General features: G+C 37.8%; 1 protein-coding gene across 1 annotated transcript in view; it reads left to right on the top strand.

Annotated features, from left to right (window-relative positions):
• Uba2 (Ubiquitin-like activating enzyme 2) overlaps positions 1-25,531 on the top strand; it is a 368,774-nt gene that overhangs the window by 330,853 nt on the left and 12,390 nt on the right. The window contains exon 17 of the mRNA XM_090382009.1: positions 6-111. Within this exon, the coding sequence (XP_090238135.1) occupies positions 6-111 (106 nt within the window). The remainder of the gene's footprint in view (positions 1-5; positions 112-25,531) is intronic.

Below are 25,531 nucleotides of genomic sequence, written 5' to 3'. Positions count from 1 at the left end.
TATAGAAAATAAGGACAAGCCTTTAGAAATGTTTAGTATCAGAAATGGCACTCGTTTAAAATGTGATGACTTCCTACAGAATTTAGAAATAATTGTAAATATACTTCATGTGTAAGTAAGTTTTTATCATATATCTTTACTGTGCTAACTTTGTTTATTTGAATCATAATAAGAAAACTGCCTTTAGAAGTTAAAACTTTTTTTTTTTTTTTTTTTTTTTAATTTTTAAATTAGTAGCTCACACTCATTTTCCACCACAAAAAAAAAAAAAAAAAAAAAAGGAAATTACGCTGATTGACATCAATTTCCTTCCTGAAATAATTTCGACAGATTCTCATAGGAAATATGTTCATATGTTCGATATGTGCTTAAAAGGTTCTCATCGCCCTCAGTTTTCAAATATCTTAGGTTAATGACCAAAAACCAAGATCTCTAGTTGGTTTAATCATCTATTTTATCTATATTTTTTATTTTATTTTTTCCTTAGAACATCCGAGAGCTTCTAGAATGTTCCAGAACATTCTAGAATATTGTTATGATGTGCAAAAGAAAAGTCAATGTTTCTGGAGGGTTTTAGAACTTTCAACAGGGTTCTCCAGAAATATTGTGAGCTGCCTTCTAGAAACTTCTCTACTGGTATATATACACCAATGAGCCAAAACATTACGACCGCCTACCTAATATGATGTTGTCCTCCACATGCAGCCAAAACAGCTCATACTCAGTGAGGCTTGAACACTACAAGATTTCTGAATGTGTCTTATGGTATCTGGTACCAACACGTAACCAGCAGGTCCTTTAACTCCTGCAAGGACCATGGTTGAGATGCCACAGATCGGAGTTGCTGTTCCAACACAAACCACAGATACTCGATGGGATTGATGTCTGGGGAATTTGGAGGCCAGGGCAATACCTGGAAGTCTTCCTCATGGTCTGTGAACCAGTCTCAAACAATCCGGGTGGTGTGGCATGGCGCATTATCCTGCTGAAAGACAGCACCGCCAGAGGGGAAGACCGTTGCTATGAAAGGGTGTACCTGGTCAGCAGTGACGTTTAGGTGGGTGGTAGACGTCAGTGTCCGGCACACTGGACCCAGGGTATCCCAGCAGAACATTGCCCAAAGCATGACACCACCACCACTGGCTTGTTTTTGTCCCATGATGCATCCAGGTATTAGACAACCTTCTTCCAATCACTCAAGGTTCGGTTTTGATGCTTGCATGCCCATTATAGGCGTTGTTGCCGGTGAACCATGGTTGGCATGGGCACTTGGAGCAGCCCGCGGCTATGCAGTCCCATTTTCAACAGGGTTTGATGTACTGTGTGTTGTGACACATTACTCCCGTCACCAGCATTCCAATTACTGTCAAGTTGACACAGTCGCCCTTCTGTTGCCACACCATCCGGGAGAGCCTTCGAGCATTGATGAGCCATGGTCATTCAACACCTCACTGGCGGTTCATGGGTTCCCCCTTCTCAGACCACGGCTGACCGTGAGCATCCCACCAGCTGTGTCATTTCAAATATGCTCTGACCCAGTCGTCTGGCCATTACAATTTGGCCTTTGTCAAACTCACTTAAGTCCACTGCCTTTCCCATCTGAAGAACAAGAATAACACTGATTACCGGAGCTGATTTTATCAGGTGTTTTTTATACCGTGTCCCAACCCGTGCATACACCATAGTTCACCTGCAGTTGCTTCAATTTGCATAACGACTCGCTGGTCATAATGTTTTGGCTCATCGGTGTATATATGACTAGGTTCTGCACCAAGCAAGCATTTCTGTGTTTCAGAGAGCAAGTGGTGAACAAGTGTTGTGTGCATAAGTGTAAATCGTGGACTGTATTTAAATTAGAAATAAAAATTTTCTCAGCCTGGTCTGTGCTTCTTAACAGGAGAGACTGCTTCTACAGGGATAGGATTTCTTAATTGTGTTCTTATGTGCACATACCTAAACCATACGTGAAATGTGTGGGGTTCTTCCTGAAATAAGCCTAACAGCTTTTGCTACATTTGTGGAGAAGTGGTATTAAAATCACAGCTGAAGCCACTGTTGCAACTTGTGAGAAAAACTATGGATTCTATTTTGCATGTAAGGTCTGAGATCAAGATAAAGTATGGGTTCCAAAGATTTCCTGTCGCTCGTGTTCAAGGACATTAACAGGCTGGCTTATAGAGGTAGTCATAAATCGATGCCCTTTTCTGTTCCAGTGATATGGTAAAAACCTCCAGACTGCATAAATGATTGTTACTTTTGTATGACCAGTATTTTTGTGTTTTTTTGGAAATCCAAGCATAAAGTAGAGTATCCTAATAGCCTTGGGAAAGGAGGTGTCAGGATCACCTAGTGTATCATCTTGCTGCCTCTAGTCTGCTAGATAATGGTTGGAGAGAGTCAGAATTTGTGTACGCGCGGGCGCACACAGATTGTTAAGAAGCTGTGTGTGTGTGTGTGTGTGTGTGTGTGTGTGTGTGTGTGTGTGTGTGTGTGTGTGTGTGCGTGCGTGCGTGCGTGCGTGTGTGTGCGTGCGTGCGTGCGCGCGCGCTTCAAAAATTTAATTACTATATATAGCATGTCTTTCCCATCTTTTTTTTAACTGCGGAATACATCATAAATAATGAAACTAATCGAACAAACCTATCTGTGAAAAGATCTAACCTCCCAAACACTTTCTTCTTCATTTCACAAATGTACGTGGTCTCGGTGCCAATCTCAACGATGTCCATTTCCACTTACGGTCTGCCAAGCCTTGTGTACTTTTTCTGGCAGAATCCCAGTTATCAGTTGATTCAACCACTACTCATCTCAGTTGTCCTAATTATTTGCTATATGATTTATTTCACTTCAAAGGTGGTACTTGTGTATATGACTGCTCTGATATTCCCTGCCAGAGAGTTACTAATTTGGAATCTTCAATTTTCAATCTTTTCTGGCTTAAAATCACTCTATACCATTCTGTTGGATTCATCTGTTGCCTCTATTGCTCTCCCAATTCCGCTAATCACTTGGAACTCTTTTGACTTCTCTTTGAAACTTGACTTTCTCCAGTCATTTCCTAACAGCAACATAATTTTTTCCTTGGTGATTTTAATGTCCACAACTCCAGCTGGTTAAGATGCTGAGACTTGCATTTACTAATGACCTTGCACAGATTGTTAATTTAACTATCAGAATACCTGACAATCATCACCACACAGCAACACTTGATCTTTTTCTCACAAACAGCCCTTCCATGTACACAGTCCAGGTCCTCTGGACAGCTCAGATTCCAACTTGGTGATGGTTTCTTCTCCAATGGAGCCTTTCTGTTATGGCCATTCTCCACTTCGTGTTGTTTGGCCTTACAAGAATTCAAAATGGTATGATCTGTGAGATTTATTTTCTTTAGTTGGGTTACTGTTTTTAATCTTCTGATGTCAATATTTGCTCAGATTATGTTAGTGAAATTATTCTTGTAGGATGAAATCCTTTATGATTCTACACTATCTATGTTCGACTTTATATGACAGATTGTCACCTTGTTCTCATTTTCCAAAGTCGCCTCCTGACTTGGGCATCTTCAACTTTCAAATATTTCTTTGTCATAGCTGATATTGTACACTCCTTCCATTATTTTCTAGGGCATCCTCATCTTCTCTGCCCTTGTTGTATCATCCACTCATATAAAATTTTAGGCCATCTCTCTTCATTCATGTGTAGAAGACGTCCAAACCATTTCTTCCTATTTTCAATTCGCTCTATATCTTCATCTGCATGCAGATGCCTTCTAATATCCTTGTTCATAACCTTCTCCAGCTTAGAAACTCCAGCAACTCAATGAAGATATTCCATCTCTACATCCGTAGCAAAGTACCGAATTCCACTAACGATTGTCCAATGTTTTTTGTTCTGTTGTTGTCCTACTAGATAGTATTGAGGGCACAAAGGATCTTCCTACTTTAGTGAATTCGTGTGCTAACTTCTTCTTTCCCCAGTCCTTCCTTAGTTGTAATACAGCAACTCCCCGGCTATTGTAATACTCGACTTATGAAAATTCGACTTTATGAAAGTTTTTGCCAGTGGGTGCAAAATCCAATAACTTTGTTTTTTTTTTTTTTTTTGGTAATTTGTTCCAAGACCTTGGAAGCTGAAATTTTCACTATATAACTAAGCTATTTATCCCTCTAAAAGGTAATTTTTATAATGGAAATGCCACTACACTTTCATTGTTATTATATGTTCAATCTTGAACACCTTTGTGATATTTTTCTGAAACACATTTCTGGACGTCACTACCATAAAACAATAAAAACAATTTTCACTTTCCGGTTTATTGGGCTTTTCTGTTAGTGCAATCTATTAGAAATTGGTAGTAAACTTGATCTTATGGTATTATGGTGAAATGAGTTCCCTTTCACTAAAATCTTCAATCATATAAAAAGCATAACTAAATTTTTGGAATCTTCTCTTCATTCCTATTTACTTATTACAAGGGAAAGGGACCAATGGAAAGCGCAAGTGCTGGCATTGCTAGGAAAGAAAACAAAATTAATTTAGAAATGAAGATGATTAATTAAGAAGTACGAAACAGGACAAGGTTTGTCATCTGTTGCATGGAATTAGGTCTCGCTGCTTCAACAGTGAATACTATTTTAAGGGACAGTGTGCATATAAAAGAACATGTTAAAGGATCAACGCATTTAAGATTAACAGTGTTCAGGTGCTATATCAAAGATGGAAAAGCTATTAATAATACGGATGATAAATCAGATTTAGAAGCAAGTGCTGAGTCTAATGGCCATTCAAGCAAAAGCAAGAAGTATTTATGAAGATATTAAGGATAAGTACGGCGAATCCCAAGCCAAATTTGTGGCAAGCAATGGGTGGTTTAATAGGTTCAAGCATCGTGCTGGTTTCTAAAACATTAAAGTATGCGGTGAAGTCGCCAGTGTCAATTCTACAGCTGCTGAGAAATTTCGCAATGTGTTGGGAAAAAACCCTTCCAAATCTCAACAGCCCTCAACTTCCGCAGTGGTGTGATTATCAGCTGGAGAGTTAATTCTGGCAACGATGCCCGAAAGGTAAAGCTTGCTGACATTATGCCTGTGTCCTCTCTCTTTTTGTAATTTTATAATTTTGAAATTTTACGTAATTTTTCCTGCACATGAGATGAAAAAATTGAATAAATAATTCTATTTACATGTTCACCGAAGGTTTCTTTTTTGCTTCGATCAAATTTGCGAGTGCTGCATAAGCATTTAGGGAAATTTCGACTTATGTAGAGTTCTGCAGAACACAACCCTTACGCAAGTTGGGGAGTGGCTGTACTGCCAAGATACTTGAAGTCAGCAGGTTTTGGATGTATAGATTGTGTGACTTCCAATTTGTCTGGATGCTCTGCTGTACTTCGGAATTTTGTTATTGTGGAATTGATATTGAGGCCCCATTGGTTATATGTAAGATGCAGTTTTCTTAAAACGTATTCCAAATGATATGTTTCTTGTGCTATGGTGACCTGATCATCAGCAAAATTGATATTCCATAAATATCTGTCATTAATTGGTAGTCCATTCCACAGCAGCTTTTTTTTACATTCTTGCAAGGCACATTCCAAGAAAACATTAAACAATAAAAGCGATAAGCTACTTCCTTGCCTCAGCCCCTTTGTTAGATAGATTGGGTTAAATAGAGACTTTACAACTTTATATATGCCACATTGTTATTGTATAATTCCCTAATCAGTTCAATAAGTTCTGGAGCAATTGACATCTATTTTAGGGCTTCCCATAATTCCTTTCTTGGAACAGAGTCATAAACCTTTTATAGATGGATTAAGTCCAAGTAGGCATCTTTATTCCTTGCTCTTCTTTTCTCCACTAGTTGCTGCAGAATCAACAGATTGTCCACACATGAGCAACCAGACCTAAATCCACTTTATTCTTTGCTAATCTTATGTTTTACCTCCTCTCGTAATTTTAACTGAAGCACCTTAGAGTACAATCTGGACATAGTGCAGTTCACACTTAGGCCTCTGTAGTTCCCAAGATCCTGCCTATTTCCTTTTTAATAAATGGATGATATATAGTTAATTTTCCATTCCTTTGGTTTTTTTCTCAGCTGTACACATCTTGAACAGCTGTGCAGTTAGATCTATTAAACTTGGTGGTCCATATTTAATAGGTTCAATTGCTACGTTCCCAGGGCCTGGAGATTTTTTGTTTTTATTACTCTACCCTCCACCTTAAAATCTTGTCCTTGGTTTTCCAATAACTGTGCTAAGCCTGTTCCAGATAAGAATGTTGCATATCACTAATGTTTGCATCCAAATCCCCAGGTTTATTATCTGATTACACCAAAGGTTTGCAACAATTGTAAAGCAGTTTAGTCCAAACTCGAATTTGAACAAGCTAAGAGCAGAAAACTTGGCTCTTGTCCAAATGGTAGTTGAGCATTCTGCTCTTTTGCCAAACCTATTTATCGCAACTTTTGCCCAACTCTGTCAAATCAGATTGCTCTATTGCCACATCAGCTAAAGATAAAGCTGACCTACTGGTATCCAACTTTTCTTCTAACTCGTGTATCGATGATCTTTGTCAACAAACTCCTACCATTTCCATCCAGTACACTCCATTCAGTGCCTTTTGTGGTCTTCCCTCAAAAGGATGTCAGAAGAAGTTTGAACAATTGATGCCAAGAAATCACACAGTGCTGATGGTATTTCTCCTGTTGTCTCCTTTTTATGCTTTCTTATTCTGCTGGTGTTTTCCCTTCTGTTTGGAAAGTTACTCATATCCAGCCAGTTCCCAAAGAGGGTGATAAATTCCTCCCATAAAGTTAGCATTAGCATTAGTAGAGGCATATGATCCAAGAACGCAAGCTTATGTAGATAGCATCAGTCAGAATAAAATAAAATAAACTTCCCATTCACTCCATATGTTTGTATAGTTCTGCCTTGAACTTATTTATGTTGTTGACCTCCACTGCAACAGATGGAAATTTGTTCCAACTATCAATCCCCCCCCCCAGCTGGCTAAAGGCAAACTTCCGCACACTTTTCTACAATTGTCTTTCCTCGGTTTGAATATATGTCCCCTCGGGTCAGTAATCTGAGCAAGAGGAAGGTTCCAACAGCATTGAGCTTGCTCGAACCATTCAAGGCCTTATACACCTCAATTAGATCACCTCGCAGGTGCCTAGTCAGCAGACACTGCAATTTGCAGAATTTAAGCCTTTCTTGGTAAAGGCAAACCTTTGTTCCACTCACCAATCTCGTTGCCCTTCTCTGCACTCGTTCCAGCAACTCTACATTCTTCCTAAAATGAGGCCTCCAGACCTGTATGCAGTACTCTATACTTGATTTTATTATCCTTATACAGGATACCTAGCCACCAGAGAGGGTGTAGCCTAACTATTGCCTTATACAAGGGGATAACCAGAGAGGATAATACTCTTGATCTGGTTATCAGCAGTGATCATTCGTGTATTAAGAATTTGCAGATAAAGTGACCACTAGGTGGCAGTGATCGCAGTGTACTGATGTGGGATTTACTTAAAGATATAATTATGATCATGTGTAAAGGAAAGGGTTTTTGTTTCTATAAATTGCCTGTGTTCTGTGGTCGATTTCTGTTTGCTTGAAGAAAAACATGTTCCTGGAGAGAAAACCATGCTTTCCTGAGACTACCTAAAAGCCACGTGACTACAGTGGTCTCAGACAGTTTTCAAATTCTGTACAGTGGGATCAACTGATGACGTTACCAACAGCAAATTCTAAGTGGGAAGCTTTCCAGGAATTAATCATTGAAGCTACTAGACTTTTCATACCTATTAAGAAATATTGTTCAAGGTTTAGGCCTAAATGGTTATCAAGTGAACTAATGAGACTCGTGGCAGAGAAGAAAAATGCATGGGATGCATATAAATTATCAGGTGAAGGCAGATTTAGAGATATCTTTGGCAAAGGATGCTAAGAAAAACAGCAAGGATTTCTTTACTTATATAAACTGTAAAAGGAAGGAGATGAATCAGATTGGTCCACTTGATATCAATAGTTTGACTGTTCATGATCCTGCTCAAATAGCAAACAAACTAAATGAGTATTTTGCATCTATGTTCACACATGAGGAGTTATTAAGGATTGAAAATGCCAGAAGGTTATCAAATTGTAGCAGGGTGCTTAACGATTGTGTAATAACTGAGAGCAAAGTGGAGGAGAAATTGTTGAAGTTAAACATAAGAAAAGCACCAGGGGTGTATGGGATCTATCCAGTTATATTAAAGGAGGCAGCAAAGGAAGTAAACAAACCCTTAGCCATAATTATGAGAGCATCCTTGGACTCGGAAAGTCCCCACGGTCTGGAGATGCGCAAGTTTATCCCGAATTCACAAAGGAGGATTGAAGGGTGACACGAGTAATTATAGACCAGTTAGTTTAACTTCTGTACCGGGTAAAATAATGGAGTCACTGGTTAAAGATGCATTGCAAGATCATCTAGACAAGACTGCAGCAATAATTCAGACACAGCATGGGTTTGTTAAGGGAAAGTCTTGCCTGACAAATTTGATTGGATATTATAATGTGGTTACAAAGGAACTGGATGCAAAAAATAATTTTGATATCATATACTTGGATTTCGGGAGAGCTTTTGACACTGTTGCGCATGGAAGACTACTGTACAAATTGGAGCAGAATGGTATTAAGGTTAAGTTTCTACAGTGGATAAAAGGGTGGTTAAGAGGAGAACACAGAGGGTGGTAATCAATGGATGCTGCTCTTCATGGACTAATGTTATTAATGGAGTCCCACAGGGTTCGGTGTTGGGCCCACTGTTGTTTGGTATATTTTTCAATGATATTGATGAAGGTATATCAGGCTTAGTGTCGAAGTTTATAGATGATGCAAAGTTGGCAGGGTTGTTAATGACAGTAATGGCAGTGTGCTACTGCAACGGGATCTAGAAAATTTGGACAGTTCCTCCCTGAATTTATTTAAGCTATCAACTTCCACAATGACAGATGATAGTTTAAGATAATAACCCCCCCCCCCCCCTCCCCTGGCTAAAGGCAAATTTCTGCACATCTATTCTACAGTTGTCTTTCCTGAATTTTAAGCCCCATTAGATTCGTAATCTGAAGAAGTGGAAGAATCCCATCAAAATTCACCATGATGGGATATATACTTTCAAGGCCTTATACACCTCAATCTTTTTTACTTTTCTTCCAAACAGCTGCTCACTCTGTATAAATCGCTAATCCGCTCTGCCATGGAATATTGTTCCCACATTTGGGGTGGTGCCCCCAAAACCTCTCTCAGGCTTCTTGATTCCATTCAGAAGAGGGCAGTTAGGTTAATTAATGATTCATCTCTAACAGAGTCTCTCCACTCGCTTTCTCATAGACGTACTGTTTCTGCTGCATGACTCTTCTACAGATACTTCCATGGGCACTGTTCTTCTGAATTGGCTTCTATAATTCCTGCTCTCTCTTTCAAAACAGTCCGAACACGTGCCACCACCAGCCAACATCCATTTACTGTCCAACTTCAAACCCACAGAACCAACTTTTCATCTTCCTCATTTATTCATTCAACTGCTGTTTTCTGGAACAACCTTCCTTCATACGTATTTCCTGAAAATTACAATCTACAGAAGTTCAAGTCCAATGTCAACAAATATCTTCTTTCGTCTTCTCAACCTCCAACCCAAGCACGGTACTAAGTACTATAGGTTCTAATACCTCTCGTGTTTGGGGTTCACATAAAAAAAAAAAAAAAAAAATCAGATCACTTCGCAGGTGCCTAGTCTCCAGCCGCTGAAATTTGCAGAACTTAAGCCTCTCTTGGTAAGCGGATCGCTTTATTCCCCTTACCAATCTTGTTGCCCTTCTCTGTACATGCTCAAGCAAATCTACGTCCTTCCTAAAATGAGGCCTCCAGACCTGTATGCAGTACTCAAGGCGTGGCCTGACCATTGCCTTATGCAGAGGGACAATCACCTTTTCCCTGCTAGCAAAATTTCTCTATATCATTGACAGAACTTCATATCTGACTGCACAATTACTCCCAGGTCTATATCATTTTCTACCACCCTAAGTGTAGTACCACACAGTTGGTACTTTCCTCTCTGGTTACTTCTACCCATATGCATTACTTTGCATTTGTCGATGTTAAACTTCATTTGCCACTTCTCAGCCCATATTCGACACTAAGCCTGATATACCTCTATCAATATCATTGATGAATATACAAAACAACAGTGGACCCAACACCGAATCCTGTGGGACTCCATTAATAAATTAGTCCATGAAGAACAGCGCCCATTGATTACCACCCTCTGTCTTCTCCCACTCAACCATCCTTTTATCCATCGTAGCAACTTAACCTTAATACCATTCTGCTTCAATTTGTACAGTAGTCTTCTGTGTGCAACAGTGTCAAAAGCTCTCCTGAAATCCAAGTATATGATATCAAAATTATTTTTTGCATCCAGTTCCTTTGTAACCACATCATAATATCCAATCAAATTTGTCAGGCAAGACTTTTCCTTAACAAACCCATGCTGTGTCTGAATTATTGCTGCAGTCTTGTCTAGATGATCTTGCAATGCATCTTTAACCAGTGACTCCATAATTTTACCCAGTACAGAAGTTAAACTAACTGGTCTGTAATTACTTTTGTCATACTTCGATCCTCCTTTGTGAATTTGGGATACATTTGCACATCTCCAGTCCGTGGGGACTTCCCCTGAGTATAAGGATGCTCTCCTAATTATGGCTAAGGGTTTGTTTATTTCCTTTGCCGCCTCCTTTAATATAACTGGATAGATTCCATCCACCCCAGGTTCCTTTCTTATTTTTAACGTCAACAATTTCTCCTCCACTTTGCTCTCAGTTATTACAAAGTGGTTAAGCACCCTGCTACAATTTGATAACCTTCTGGCATTTCCAATCCTTAATAACTCCATGTGTGAATGTAGATGCAAAATACTCATTCAGTTTGTTTGCTATTTGAGCAGGATCATCAACAGTCGAACCATCGATATCAAGTGGACCAATCAGATTCACCCCGTTCCTTTTAGAGTTTATATAAGTAATGAAATCCGTGCTGTTCCCCTTTGCATCCTTTGTCAAAGATTTCTCTTAATCTGCCTTCGCCTGCCTAACCTCCTTTGTAACTTGATTACAGATTAGCTTATATCTGCCATAGGCTTCTGTGTCGCCTGATAATTTATATGCATCCCATTTTTCTTCTCTGCCACGAGTCTCATTAGTTCATTTGACAACCATTTAGGCCTAAACCTCGAACAGTATTTCTTAATAGCTATGAAACGTTTAGTAGCTTCCCCGATTTATTCCTTGAATGCTTCCCACTTAGAATTTTCTGTTGGTAACATCATCAGTTGATCTCACTGTAGCAGGGATGGATTTAGGACCTAAAAGCAATTACAAAGGTTTATGTAAACAAAAGCCTGATTTCACGTTGTTTCTTAGTTACAGCCATATTTGTTTTCCAACAGTTCTTTGCACAAACTTAATTAGAAAATAATTCATTTATATAAGCTTATATAAAATGAAACTTATATAAAATAATTCATATATATATATAAGCCTGCTTCTGGGGCTCACATCTGGTGAGTATGGGCTTGGCACACCCAGGATCCTGAGCTGGATATCATCATTCTTCTCTTTCTTGGTGATTCCCTTTTGACTCTCTCTCTCTCTCTCTCTCTCTCTCTCTCTCTCAGGGTAACTCTGGAATTTTTTTTTTTTTGGCTGGTGCATCATAAGCCTCAGGCTTCCTTGCACCATATAGCTAATAATAATAATAATAATTTAAAAACTGTCTGAGACCACTGTACTCACCTTTACGGAAGCAAAAACCCTTTCCTTTACCCCTGATGATAATTATATCTTTAAGTAAATCCCACATCAGTACACTGTTATCACTGCCACCTAGTGGGTCCTTTATCTGCAAATTCTTAATGCATGAATAATCACTGCTGATAATCAGAGCAAGAGTATCACCCTCTCTGGTTGTCTGTCGAACATGCTGCTTCAGGAGACAATCATCCAATAAATCCACAAAAGTCTTACGAGTGACCAACCCACAATTTCTGGTCAATATCTGGGAAGTTAAAACCCCCATTACAAGACATTCTGATTTACTAACCCACTCTATTTCTCTGTACAATTGTTCATTGTACTCATTCGAGTCATTAGGCCTATAACACTCCACTTATTTTTGCTTTCGCTGTGCTTATGTCACACCAAACCGACTCAACAGTGCACTGTCCATCTATATCAACTGGATGCACTGCTTTTGATTTTTTGTTTTTCTTAATTAACAGCATAACCCCTCCTCCCTTCCTATCCTTTCTATACACACTGTACTCCCCAAATTCCAATTCTGCATTCCCTAATATCTGTGTGACACCACGTCTCTGATATCCCAACAGTATCCGCCTTTGATGTCTTGACCAACACTTCAAATTCATCAAATTTATTTACTATATTTCTAGCATTGGTATACATGCAAGTATAGATGCACTTATTCTTAGTTACCCTAACACATCCCATCTACCCACCTGTTTCACGATGACTGCCATCAGTCCCTGAAACCCCCAGCACCCCTTGCTCCAGGTCACTGCTTATTGTAATATATTAGTAGTGCAAGAATCACCTTCACTTCTAACTGTGGCTACTTTTAACCTTTTAGTCTTTGAATCCCCCCCCAAGCTAGCAGTTTTCCGACCCACCTAACACTGCCTCAATAGCATCAGCAAATATTCTTGCACCCTTTCTATTTAAGTGTATCCCATCCCTGTAGAAGCAGTCTCTCCTGTTAACAAGCGCTGACCACACTGGAAAAAAAATTCTACTCCATGAGCCTTGCGCATTCCCTCCAGGGCTGAATTGATTGACAAGGTTCTCATCATCCACTCCCTCATATCATGTCTGGGCAGAATTGCAGACACTTTCAAATTTAACCCTAACTCACTACTTTTTTACAACATTGACCTGTACTTGTTAAGTAAATCTGCAGATCTACTTTTAATGTCATTGGTGCCAACATGTATAACAATATCACCCTTTGTGTCCTTAAAAGATGATATATGCTTCACAATGTCATTAACTTTTGTCCCTGGCAGACATACCCTGCTATTTCATCTATTCTTTTTTCACAATATATATTACCCATCTCCCCGACAATAGAGTCACCAACAATAACTAGTTCCTTTGGGACCAGTGCATGGCCTGATGCACAGGAGCTCACTCCTGTGCATTAGAAGCTCACTCAACATCCATCTATTCCTAAAAGAACAAACCCAAGTCTGAGAACACCATGCTGCCCCTTAGGAAGGCCACAGGCAGATCCAGCAAATATAAGTAATGGCCACATTCAAAATCCTTAGTGGAATAAATAATCACGTATTCCATCAAAATAGTATTGACATCAAAGCCCTCGTGTGTCAGCATGAGCCAATTTGCTTTTGCTTTAGATGGATTTGAAGCCAAATGATCACCCTTTGTATAATTGCATCAATAATTGCATAACTGTACGGCCTCCGTAGCCGAGTGGGCAGGAGCGGGAGTGCAGTAGCACACGCTCTTTGAGATTGACCGGGGTTCAAGCCCCTGACTGCTGAATACGGTCGATCTGCCACCCCGCACTGGACCAGCGTGGCAGATTATGGTCCATTTCCCTCAACACGAATTGTTGAGGAGGCTTCCATCCTGCAGTGGGTTGATAATGGCTGCACTTGACTTTGACACAGTTATCTGGACGGATAGAATTGGGGAGGGGGTGGACATACTCCATCGAGGAGTTGCCATCCTCATGAGGGACCATACCCCCATTACAAACTTTCACTTACCACCAGCATAGAGACAGTAGCTGTTTTCCAATCAAGAAAGATTGGATTTCCCCAGGCCAACCTTGATCTCATTAAGCAATGCTCCCTCCACTCGGATTTTAATGGACACAATACTTTGCAGGATAGTGTATATATCAAAAAAAAAAAAAAAAAACGCAGTTGAAGTTAACAATGATAAATGGAAAGTACTGCTTTCTTGGTAGCAGTAATCCCAGAATAGTGAAATATCAAATTAGTGACATATGAAAAAGGCCTAGAGATAATTGTACAGTCCATAGAGTTCTATTGATTCTAAACAGCACTCTTCCAGATGATTGAAAACAAAGACTTCACCCTTTTGAATGTGAACCTTTCCCTGTGTGCTTACCCGTTCATTTACTGTCATTGATCCCTGTGTGTGCACTCTCTCCTTCTCTTCTCCCTGTTGTATACTTGGGAGGTTAGTGATATCTACCATTTGCAAAAGGAGTCCATGTTGACCATTGAGGATACCAAGAAGGTTGATCAGACTGACTGGAGGAGTGCCTTCAGACATTTGGCAAAATTTAATACTACTACACTCAGTGATGCAGCAATTCCATGCTTGAAGTCTGTTAATTGTGCCAGTCGCAATATCTTGCATTCACGATTGTACTACTGTTCTCCTCAAAGGTCTACAAATATATTTATAGTTGACTGATATGTGTTGCTTGGGTAGGACACGACCAGGTATCAGTGGAGGTGTCTCCAGATATTAATTATACACCAGTATGTGTGTAGAAAATAAATTATTGATGGAAGCAAACCAACTCAAGATGTAATGTAAAGGAAAGGAAAGTTATGTGAAATAATGTAAAGTATCATAAAGGGTCAGGTTGTCATCATTTGGAGATATTAAGGATGTATAAAGAGAGAAATAAGCTGTTATAAGAGCTAAAGGAAAAGTAGACTCATCAAATAAATAGAAAGAGAAAATGTAAGTGCAGTGAGCTTAAACAATGTGCCAAGCCCTACCTAATAAAATCAATGTATTATATATGCATAAATGAAGTACATTGAAGCCAGTTATTAATAACAGAATATTGAATCAAGTGCTAATACCATTCAGTGGAATTCTGGTGTATTGACTACAATTACATATAAATAAGAGCCAACCAAATTCTGTATATAAATCCCTGAAACTAAAAAATGTGACAAAGGGATGTCTGAACAAAAGAATGAATGTATGTATGTATATGTATAAAACAGGGGTGGCCAACAAGTCAATTGCGATCTACCAGTTGCTCGTGGCTTTAATTTCGGTTGATCACGAAGAATTTTAAATATATATATATATATAAAATAGATTAGTCAAAATCAGAATATTATTATTATGCGTCCCACTGCATATGCTTATTACAAATCTGTTGAATTAAATGACTACTCTTGTTGCCACGCAGCCGCTAGGCTTGTCTAGTGAAAATTCACGCAGTTACGTTGTGGACAGCATATGCGTTGAATTCTTATTTAGCTTACTCAATATTAATAACTGGACAATACTTATACGTTAATTTAATACCCTTTAATTTAAAATGAATACTACGAAAAAGAGTAAAACGTATCATTTTCATCGAGTGGGAACTAGAATATATTTTTTGTAATGATAAAAGAAAAATGTTTTTTTTTTATATATATATATTTATATATTTACATACATTTTTATTACATATATACATAGATACAAACACTTTCTATTTACAATCATCGCATTCTGTGTAAGAAACAATTTTAATTATACAGCTTCACTTGCAAGCAATAAAACACGATAAAAGATATACTATGTATGCGGATGTACTTGTTTTGGATGGCACCTAGACATTTAGTTGAATTCCACCTTGGAAAATCTGTTGAGAGAGAGAGAGAGAGTGAGTAACTTTGCCTACACTCTACAGTGATCAACACTCGGTAAATTACTGCCCATTTCTAAGCACGAGTAGTTGTGCCTGGTTCTATTATCTAGTGCTGCTGCACCAATTTGTCGTCCAGTGGAAGGAGTGCAATACCAAAGCCAGGAGCCCTCAGGCTGCCCAACCCGAGGGGGAAAAAAATAAATAAAAGAAAATAAATAATTAAATAGAAAAAAATAATAATAATAATAAACAAAAAAAATTAATAAAAAAATTCTATGTAAAAAAAAAAATTTATGTACAGTTAATACCATTTTATACATTCTATATTATTACTAATTTAAGAACACAACATTTAGTTTCTAAGTTAACAGTTGTAAGGTAGAAATATAATTTCATGAATACATCAGTCTACTGTCCACTTCTAGAATTAGTAAACAAGTTGCGTCTTCTTTTAAACACCTTGTCAGAAAAGGATTGGAATGCTGCAAAGTTCTTGGCATCTTGAATCAAAGTATCGAGGTTGTCAGTCCTAATAGGTTGAGTGTTGTTAAATAGTTCTTGTCTGAAGTCGTCATAAGCTGGGCAGTAAAGCAGAACATGCCTCCAATCTTCTACTGCCCCACAAAAACACAAAGGGTCAGGTTCAAGTCCAGATTTACACAATTTATCCCACAGTGAACCATGTCCAGTTATTAAATATGACGTTGTCATTGAAGGATAAAACCATCCCATAACTTTCTTATTTACAGCAAACGTTGCATCTTCAATGAACTCCCTGGTAGTGAGTCCTGTTTCACTGGATTGCCATCTGTATTTCCACTTCTAGTGAATTTTGTCCAAATATTAATTTTCTCCTGCCAAACGGCTGGACGTTTGGTCGAGGATTTGAGTTGCCAAACCTTTCTTTAAGTTAGAAATCATGCCTCGGTATGCCACATAAAGGTCAATCGAGATACAACCTGAGATCACTTGTTAAGCATTGGTTGATGTTGTTCTGCAGCACAACATCAACCAATTCTGTGTGTTGCCAATATCATCTTTCTCTGCAATGATAAAAGTTTGGCCTTCACTGTGACATGAGTAACTCTAGGAAACCATATGGCAGCCACATATACTACAATTGGCAAAAATATAGCCTTAAAATATAATGCCAAAGTTTTGTGCTTTATACCCCATTCAGCTCTTGAGAGCATATTCACATTGGCAGTAAACTTGTTAATCTTTTCAGCTAAGTTCTTTATGTGGGGGATAAAAGAAAATTTATTATCAATTAAGAGACCAAGATATTTATTTTTAGAAACATAAGGAATTTGAACATTGTTGATATTTAGGAGGTCTGTTATAATCCAGTTTATTGTTGAAGATCATTATTTTAGTTTTCGTCTCAGAAATTTTTAATTTGTTTATTGTAGACCTTTCTAGCAAATCATCCAGGATTTCTTTCCCATGTGTTTCTAGCAAAAGCCTTAACTGTTTTTTGATTTGCAATGCTTCCGTGGCTGTACCCAAAAAAGGAAATTTAGAAAGGCACTTCACTGCACCCCTGGTAAATACCAATCGGATTTTCCACCTAATAGACTTAATAAAAATAAATTAAAAGAACTTAAATCCAGATTATTCGCACAACAAAATTTCTTCGTAACGCCTAATTTACAATCTAAAGCAGTAACTGTAACATCATTTAAAGTGAGTCATTTCTTGCAAAAAAATGCAAACCATTTTCTGATGGTCAATTCATCAAAGAAGTATTTGTAGAAATAACAGCTTCTCTTTTTGAAAATTTTAAGAACAAAAATGAAATTAAAAGTGCTCTTCAAGATCTGCAATTATCTCGAAATACTATGATGCGACGCGTCGAATAAATGAGTAAAAATGTGAGTGAACAATGCGTGTTCATATTGCTAATTGTGTGTCCTTTTCTTTACAACTGGATGAATCTACAGATGTCAGTGATACAGCTCAATTGCTGGTTTTTGTTCATATAGTTTTCGATGGTTCTGCCACTAGAGAAGAACTGCTGTGTATGATTTTGTTAAAAGAAAGAACTAGAGGTCTTGATATATTTAATGCATTCAAAAATATTATTGAAAAAATTAAATTACCACTATTTAAGCTTGTATCAATAACAGATGGAGCTAAAGCAATGACGGGGCAACTTAACGGATTCATCGCATTGTGCCAAAAGGATGATGAATTCCTTCCCAGATGTTTTGAGTTACCACTGTATCATCCAGCAACAAGTGTTAGCTAGCAAAAGATTAAATACTAAAAGTGTTATGGACATAGCTTTCAAAATCATGAATTCCATCAAAGGACAGTCTCTTCAAAAGAGACTTTTCAAAATGCAACTCGATGAAAATGAACCAGATCTCATATTACACACAGATGTGAAGTGGCTGAGTCGGAGTAAGTGTCTACAGAGATTTCGAAATTTGCTGAATGAAATTAAAAAATTTGTTGATCAAATGGTAAATGATTATCAACAGCTACATGATACTGAGTGGCGTGATCTGGCTTTTTTGGAAGATTTTGCCAGTAAATTAAGTGATCTGAATTTGGAATTACAAGGAAAAATTAAAAATGTTGATGACATGATTAGTAGTATTTCAGCATATAAATATCAATTTTTGGCAATTTCTAAGGATCTCAAAGAAAAAAAAATTCGATTATTTTACAAATATGCATGATCATTTGCAAAAATATCTTGTTTTTGAATTTAATAATGAGAAATATGTTTCTGAAATTTAGAAAGTTGTGGATGATTTTGAAACCAGATTCAGTGATTTTAAACAAATAAAGACATCGTTCAATATATTTTTTATCCATTTAATGTCGATTTAGTTAACAAACAACTTGCAGAAAGAATTGCTGAGATTTTTCGCATGGAGAAAATATTACTTGAAAATGAAATTATTACATTTTGAAATGATATCTTCCTAAAAACCAGATTATCAGGAAAAGACTTTTGGAAATATGTTTGCCGAGAAAAGTACCCAAATGTTAAAAAAAACAGTGAACTTTTTAATTTCATCTTTTGGTTCCACATATCTATGTGAATTGGCCTTTTCGTATTTGAAACAAAAAAGACGAAGAATCGCTCTACTCTTATGGACTTGAATACAGGAGATTCTTTATTGTTGGCCTTATCATAGTATAGCGCCAATTTTGAAAGATTGGCAGATCAAATTAAGACACAAACTTCACATAAAATAAAAATTTAAATACGTATGAATTTACGGGAAGAATTCTGAATCATATTTAATTTTAAAATTTATAAACAACATTTTTCAGTATGTGTTGATTAACCTTTTTAACCATGTGCAATGAAATTCTTGAGACGGTAGATCACGGCACATTTTGAAGAAAAAAAGTCGATCGCATCACAAATTAAGTTGGCCACCCCTGGTATAAAACAACCAGCTACTTAGAGAAATTGTAAAATTATAATAATGCTTGAATAAGATATTCATGTTTAATCAAACAGAGAAGGTTATAAGTTTAGTGTAATATCCAGAAATATATATCATTAGCCATGGGCAATACTGCAAATTATATTTTATAAGCTGTTGCAGCAACATCTGCAAAAGTAGACAAAAAATGAAGAAATGTGAGCCTTAAAATGCAAATAATCTGGCCATAAGTAAAGTAAGTTATAAGTGATTTTAATTAAACTGAAAATAAGGACCATATATTAACAGCTATGCGTTGAAAAAATGTTCAAAGCTTTGAAATTTCAGGCTTAGTCTGAAATGTAAGTGGATTTACAGTGGAGAATCTCTCTTTTTTACTCCATTTGGCCTCTCTCTCTCTCTCTCATCATTATTTCATTAGGTAGTAAACATTGCAAAATAGAAACTTGTGATAATAGAGTTCTCTGTTATGTATGCTGAATATTGAAAAGATTCCCTCCTAGAAAAATTCATATATATTCCTGTACAAGACACCATGAGCTACTCTTGCAGATTGTGTGCACTGCTCAGAAAACTTCACATCTGCCCTTCACTTGCATAGCATGATTATAATTAACAGCTTTCAGTAAAATGCCTAAGGAATACGAAATAAAATTCAGAAGACATAATGCAAGATTTTATGTGTATTGTTAAAATATAAAAAATATAAAAGGATAAATTTGCCTTTGGATTACACATAAATGTGATTTTTCAATTTTAAGTGGAAGGAAACAAAGTGAAATCAGACGCTTAGCATTAGTAAAAGCATATGATTCAAGAAAGCAAGCTTATACAGTATCAGCCAAAAAAAAACATTCCATTTCACCCATCCATTCACTCCAAATGTTTGTCTAGTTCTGCCTTGAATTTATTTAAGCTGTCAACTTCTACAACGACAACTGAAAGTTTGTTTCAGCAATCAACCACCTGCTAGTTAAAGGCAAATTTCCATAGAACTGTCTTTCCTCAATTTGAATTTATGTACCCTTGGGCAATTAATCTTGGCAAGAGGAAGAATTCTATCAGCATTGAGCTTGCTCAAACCATTCAAGGCTTTATACGCCTCAATCAGATCACCTTGCAGGTGCCTAGTCTCCAGATGCTGCAATTTGCAGAACTTAAGCCTTTCTTCATAAGCACAACCCTTTGTTCCATTCACCAATCTCATTGTCCTTCTCTGTACTCATTCCAGCAGCTCTATGTCCTTCCTAAAATGAGGCCTCCAGACTTGTATACAGGGCTCAAAGTGTGGCCTGACCATTGCGTTATACAAGGGAATAATCACCTCCTTGTCCCTCTTGGAAAAATGGGGGCCTCCATAGCCAGGTGGGAAGGAGCAGCAGTGCGTAGCACACGCTTCTTGATTAGGCCGGGGTTCGAGCCCGTCACCACTAAATACGGAGGATGCAGAAAGGTCAGGGAATGACCACTGCATATTCCCAGAGCAATATGGCCTTAGTTGCTAATGCTCCAAAAAATAACTCTCTCTCACTCTCTCTCCCTCTTGGAAAAATTCATGTATATTCCTGTAAAAGACACTGTGAAGTACTCTTGCAGATTGTGTGCACTTATCAGAAAACTTCATATCTGCACTTCACTTGCATAGGAAGAAATATAATAAATAGATGTTGCATTTTGTGGTAATGGCAATGTCATGTGTGCTGAATGTTTATTGGATGAGGGAAACAGAGGCATTGTTAGCAAAACTCTATGAATAAAGTAAGAAGAGGTAGTGATGGTTCCAAAAATTGGACCATTTTTGATTGCTACAGGTGGCAGCAGTAAAAAGTTCTTAGTGCCAGCATTTGGAAGGTGACTCTTATTGAGTCCAACAATGGATAATAATGTGCTCCAAATTTTATGCTTATTATGATAAGCCTAGAATCTGCAGTAGTCAGTGAGTTGTACTTGTCATCTTATTAATTTGTGTGCTATAACAGGGCTGCATACCTTCCTTTGGAAGTAGATGAATACCTGACGGAAATTTACTGTTCCTAGAAAGAAGTGATAAAAAGAGTTTAAACAGGGCAACAAGATTAGTGAATGGAACAAAGGGTTTCTCTTACGAAGAAAAGCTTAAGTTTTGCAAATTATAGTGTCTCGAGACTAGTCACCTTCGATCTGATCTGATTGAGGTGTATAAAGCCTTGAATGGTTTGAGCATGCTCAATGGTAATGGATTCTTCCTAAGGACAGTTGTAGGATGGATGTGCGGAAGTTTGCCTTTAGCCAGCGTGTGGTTGATTGCTGGAACAAACTTCCATCTGTGATTGTAGAAATTGATAGCTTAAATAGATTCAAGGCAGAACTAGACAAACATTTGCAGTAAGTGGATGGGTGAAATGAAGAGTTTTTTTTTTTTTTTTTGTCTGATGCTATATAACTTGCTTTCTTGCATCATGTGCCTTTGCTAATGCTAACAATTTCAAGTGGTGCATTCCATTGAAATAAAAAATATTTCAAAACATGTTTGCACATTTTGGCTGGCTTTGATTAAATATTAACTAGACGAGTAGAATAGTAGCAGCCTTTGACAAGATCTGTTTAAAGAATCTGTTTAAAGTTATGTTCACCTTTCAGAGTAACCAAAGTGAAAAGTGATAACTAGTGGGTGGCTGTTGATAACTGTTCAGATCCATTACATGATCCAAAAGCTTTCAAAGAAGAAAAATTTATGAACTAAATATCTTCTGATTTCCAAACTTTTGGTAAAAGCAATCCTAAATTAGCCAAGCAAGCTAATAATTCTAGGTATGTTATCCTCACTCATGCAGAAAGTATATTCATATTTCTCTCTTCTGGTTTGAATGATACAATTTTGCTTGTTTCTTTTAAATGGTATGGCAACATTTGAAAATCTTAGCATAGCTCTTCAATCTAACATACTGAGGTCATCATTCCTATATATTGAATCATGTTATGTTCAAATTTATTTTACCAACAGTTTTCAAATCTACTTCCAAGATCGTGGAGAGTGTAAAACAAGAGGAGAAGGTTCTGTTCTTTTTCTGAATAACCAGAAAGGAGCGAGGAATTACTATATGACTACATAGTTCACATTGAAAAATGTTCTCAAAGGCTAAGGGAGTACAAATAATCAGTTGGCAGCATATTATTTTCAATTTGAGATTTTTTGTGAACTGGTTTCTTGTACTTTTTAGTACAGAAACTAAAACCTGAATTGCTTCACCTATTTCTTTAAATATTTCTATTGGAATGAGCTACAGCCTGGAAAATAAGATGCAGGATATTTCAGAGACTGCTGGGAATAATTGGGGCACAAGTAAACACATGGGTTGTGTTAGGGTAGCTAAGAAAAAGAACAGGTGCATGTATACTTGCTAGTACACCAATGCTTAGGAGTTTAGTAAATGAATTTGAGGTATTGCTCAAAACATCAAAGGCAGATATTGTGGGGATTTCAGAGACGTGGTGTCACACAGATATAAGGAATGCAGAACTGGAATTGGGGGAGTACAATGTCTACAGAAAGGATAGGAAGGGAGGAGGGGTTATGCTATTAGTTAAGAAATACATAAAATCCAAGCAAGTGAAGCCAGTTGACATTGCTGGACAGTGCAGTGTCGAGTCAGTTTGATGTGACATAAGCATTGGGAGATCAAAATTGAGAGTAGGAGTGTGCTATAGGCCTAATGACTCTGATGAATATAATAAGAAACTGTACAGGAAAATAGAGTGGGCCAGTAAATAAGAGAGTCTTATAATGGGGGATTGGAATTTGGGGGCTGGTCACTCGCACTAGCAAGGCTTTTGTGGATTTATTGGATGATTGTTTTCTACATCAGCATGTTCAGGGGGCAACTAGAGGGAGTAATACTCATGATTTGATTATCAGTAGTGCTTTTTCATGTATTAAGAATCTGCAGGTAAATGAACCACTAGGTGGCAGTGATCACAGTGTGCTCAAGTGGGATTTACTCAAAGAGGTAACTACCATTAGGGGTAAAGGGAAGGGTTATTGCTTTCGTAAAGACGACTACGATGGACTGAGACAGTATTTAAATTCTATACAATGGGACCAACTGATGATGTTACCAACAGCAAATTCAAAATTGGAAGCATTCAAAGAACTTATCTTGGAAGCTACTAGGCTTTACATACCAACTAAGATATATTGTTCAAGGTTTAAGCCTAAGTGGATGTCAGATGAACTAATGAGACATATGGCAGAGAAGAAAAATGCATGGGATACATACAAATTAACATGTGACACAGAAGCCTATGATAGATACAAGTTGATCTGTAACCAAGTTACAAAGGAGGTTAGGCAGGCGAAGGCAGATTACGAGAAATCTTTGGCAAGGGATGCAAAGAAAAACAGCAAAGAGTTCTTTATTTATGTAAACTCTAGAAGGAAGGGGATGAATCAGATTGGTCCACTTGATATCGATGGGTCAACTGTTGATGATCCTGCTCACGCAGCTAACAAACTAAATGAATATTTTCATCGACATTCACACACGAGGAGTTATTCAGCGAGGGGAATGCCAGAGGTGTATTCAACTCTGGCAGTAAGCTAGATAATTTTGTAATAACTGAGAGTAAATTGGAGGAGAAATTGTTGAAGATAAACACAAGAAAGGCACCTGGGGTGATTGGGATCTATCCAGTTATATTAAAGGAGGCAGCACAGGGAGTAAGCAAACCCTTAGCCATAATTATGAGAGCTTCTTGGACTCAGGGGAAGTACCTATGGACTGGAGATGTACAAATGTGACCCCAATTCACAAAGGAGGATCAAAGGGCGACACAAGTAATTATAGACCTCTTAGTTTAACTTCTGTTCCTGGAAAATTAATGGAGACACTGGTTAAAGAAGCACTGCAAGATCATCTAGACAAGACTTCAGTTATAACTCGGACACAGCATGGTTTTGTTAAGGGAAAGTCTTGCCTGACGAATTTGATTGGATACTATGATGCAGTCACAAAAGAACTGGATGCAGGGAATAAATTTGATCTTATATGCTTGGATCGTAGAAAGGCTTTTGATACTGTTGCACATGGAAGACTGCTGCACAAATTGGAGCAGTGTGGCATTGGAGGCAAATTGCTGCTATGGATAAAGGGGTGGTTGAGGGGGAGAAGACAGAGTGGTAATCAATGGACACTGCTCATCATGGACTAATGTTATTAGTGGAGTCCCTCAGGGTTCAGTATTGTGTCCATTATTGTTTTCTGTATTTATGAATGATATTGATGGTGGTATATCAAGCTTAATGTCCAAGTTTGCAGATGATACGAAGGTTGGCAGGGTTGTCAAGCACACTACTGACACTATGCTACTGCAACAGGATCTGGAAAGGTTGAGCAGATGGGCTGAGAGGTGGCAAATGAAGTTTAACATTGACAAATGTAAAGTACTATATATGGGAAACAGCAACCCCAGAGTAACGTATCAACTCTGTGGTACTACACTGACAGTGGTAGAGAATGAAAGGGACCTGGGGATGGTTGTGCAGGCAGATATGAAGTTTTCTGAGCAGTGCAGACGGACTGCAAGAGTAGCTCATGGTGTATTGTCGATGATATATAGGAATTTTTCTAGCAGGGATAAGGAGGTGATTAGTCCCTTGTATAAGGCACCTAGAGTACTGTATACAGGTCTGGAGGCCTCATTTCAAGAAGGATGTAGAGATGCTGGAACGAGTACAGAGAAGGGCAACAAGATTAGTGAATGGAACAGAGGGGTGCTCTTACGAAGAAAGGCTTAAGTTTTGCAAATTACAGTGTCTGGAGACTAAGCACCAGCGAGGTGATCTGATAGAGGTGTATAAAGCCTTGAATGGTTTGAGCATGGTCAATGCTGATGGGATTCTTCCTCTTGCCCAGAATAATCACCTGAGAGGGCATAAATTCAAATTGAGGAAAGATGGGTGTAGGATAGACGTGAGGAAATTTGCCTTTAGCCACCAGGTGGTTGGTTGGTGGAATAAACTTCCATCCCGTGTCGTGGAAGTTGATAGCCTAAATAAGTTTAAGGCTCAGCTGGACAGGTATTTCGAACGAACAGAGGGGTGAAGTGGAAGTGGTTATTTTTTTTTTATTTATTTATTTATTTTATTTATTTATTTTTTTTTTTTGGCTGATGCTGCATAAGCTTGCTTTCTTGCATCAAATGCCTCTACTAATGCTAATACTAATAAAGAAAAAAGGTGAAGTAATAGATGTTTTGCAGCATCAGTTATATCAATTTCAGTGTGAGAACCTACCAGATGTTGCTGTGAAAGAAGAAAGAATTGATGTATAGTGGTCTTTTGTTAGGAACTGACACGTGCACAAGGAAGCTTGAAATATAAAAAATTATCCTGGTTTAAGAATTGAGGATCATTAAACATTTT

This window comes from Mastigoproctus giganteus, chromosome 9 (assembly GCF_048544385.1).
Source record: "Mastigoproctus giganteus isolate SK-2022 chromosome 9, ASM4854438v1, whole genome shotgun sequence".
In the NCBI taxonomy this organism is placed as follows: domain Eukaryota; kingdom Metazoa; phylum Arthropoda; class Arachnida; order Uropygi; family Thelyphonidae; genus Mastigoproctus; species Mastigoproctus giganteus.
Note: the sequence above shows the minus strand (reverse complement) of the source record. Positions and strands in the feature narration are given on the sequence as shown.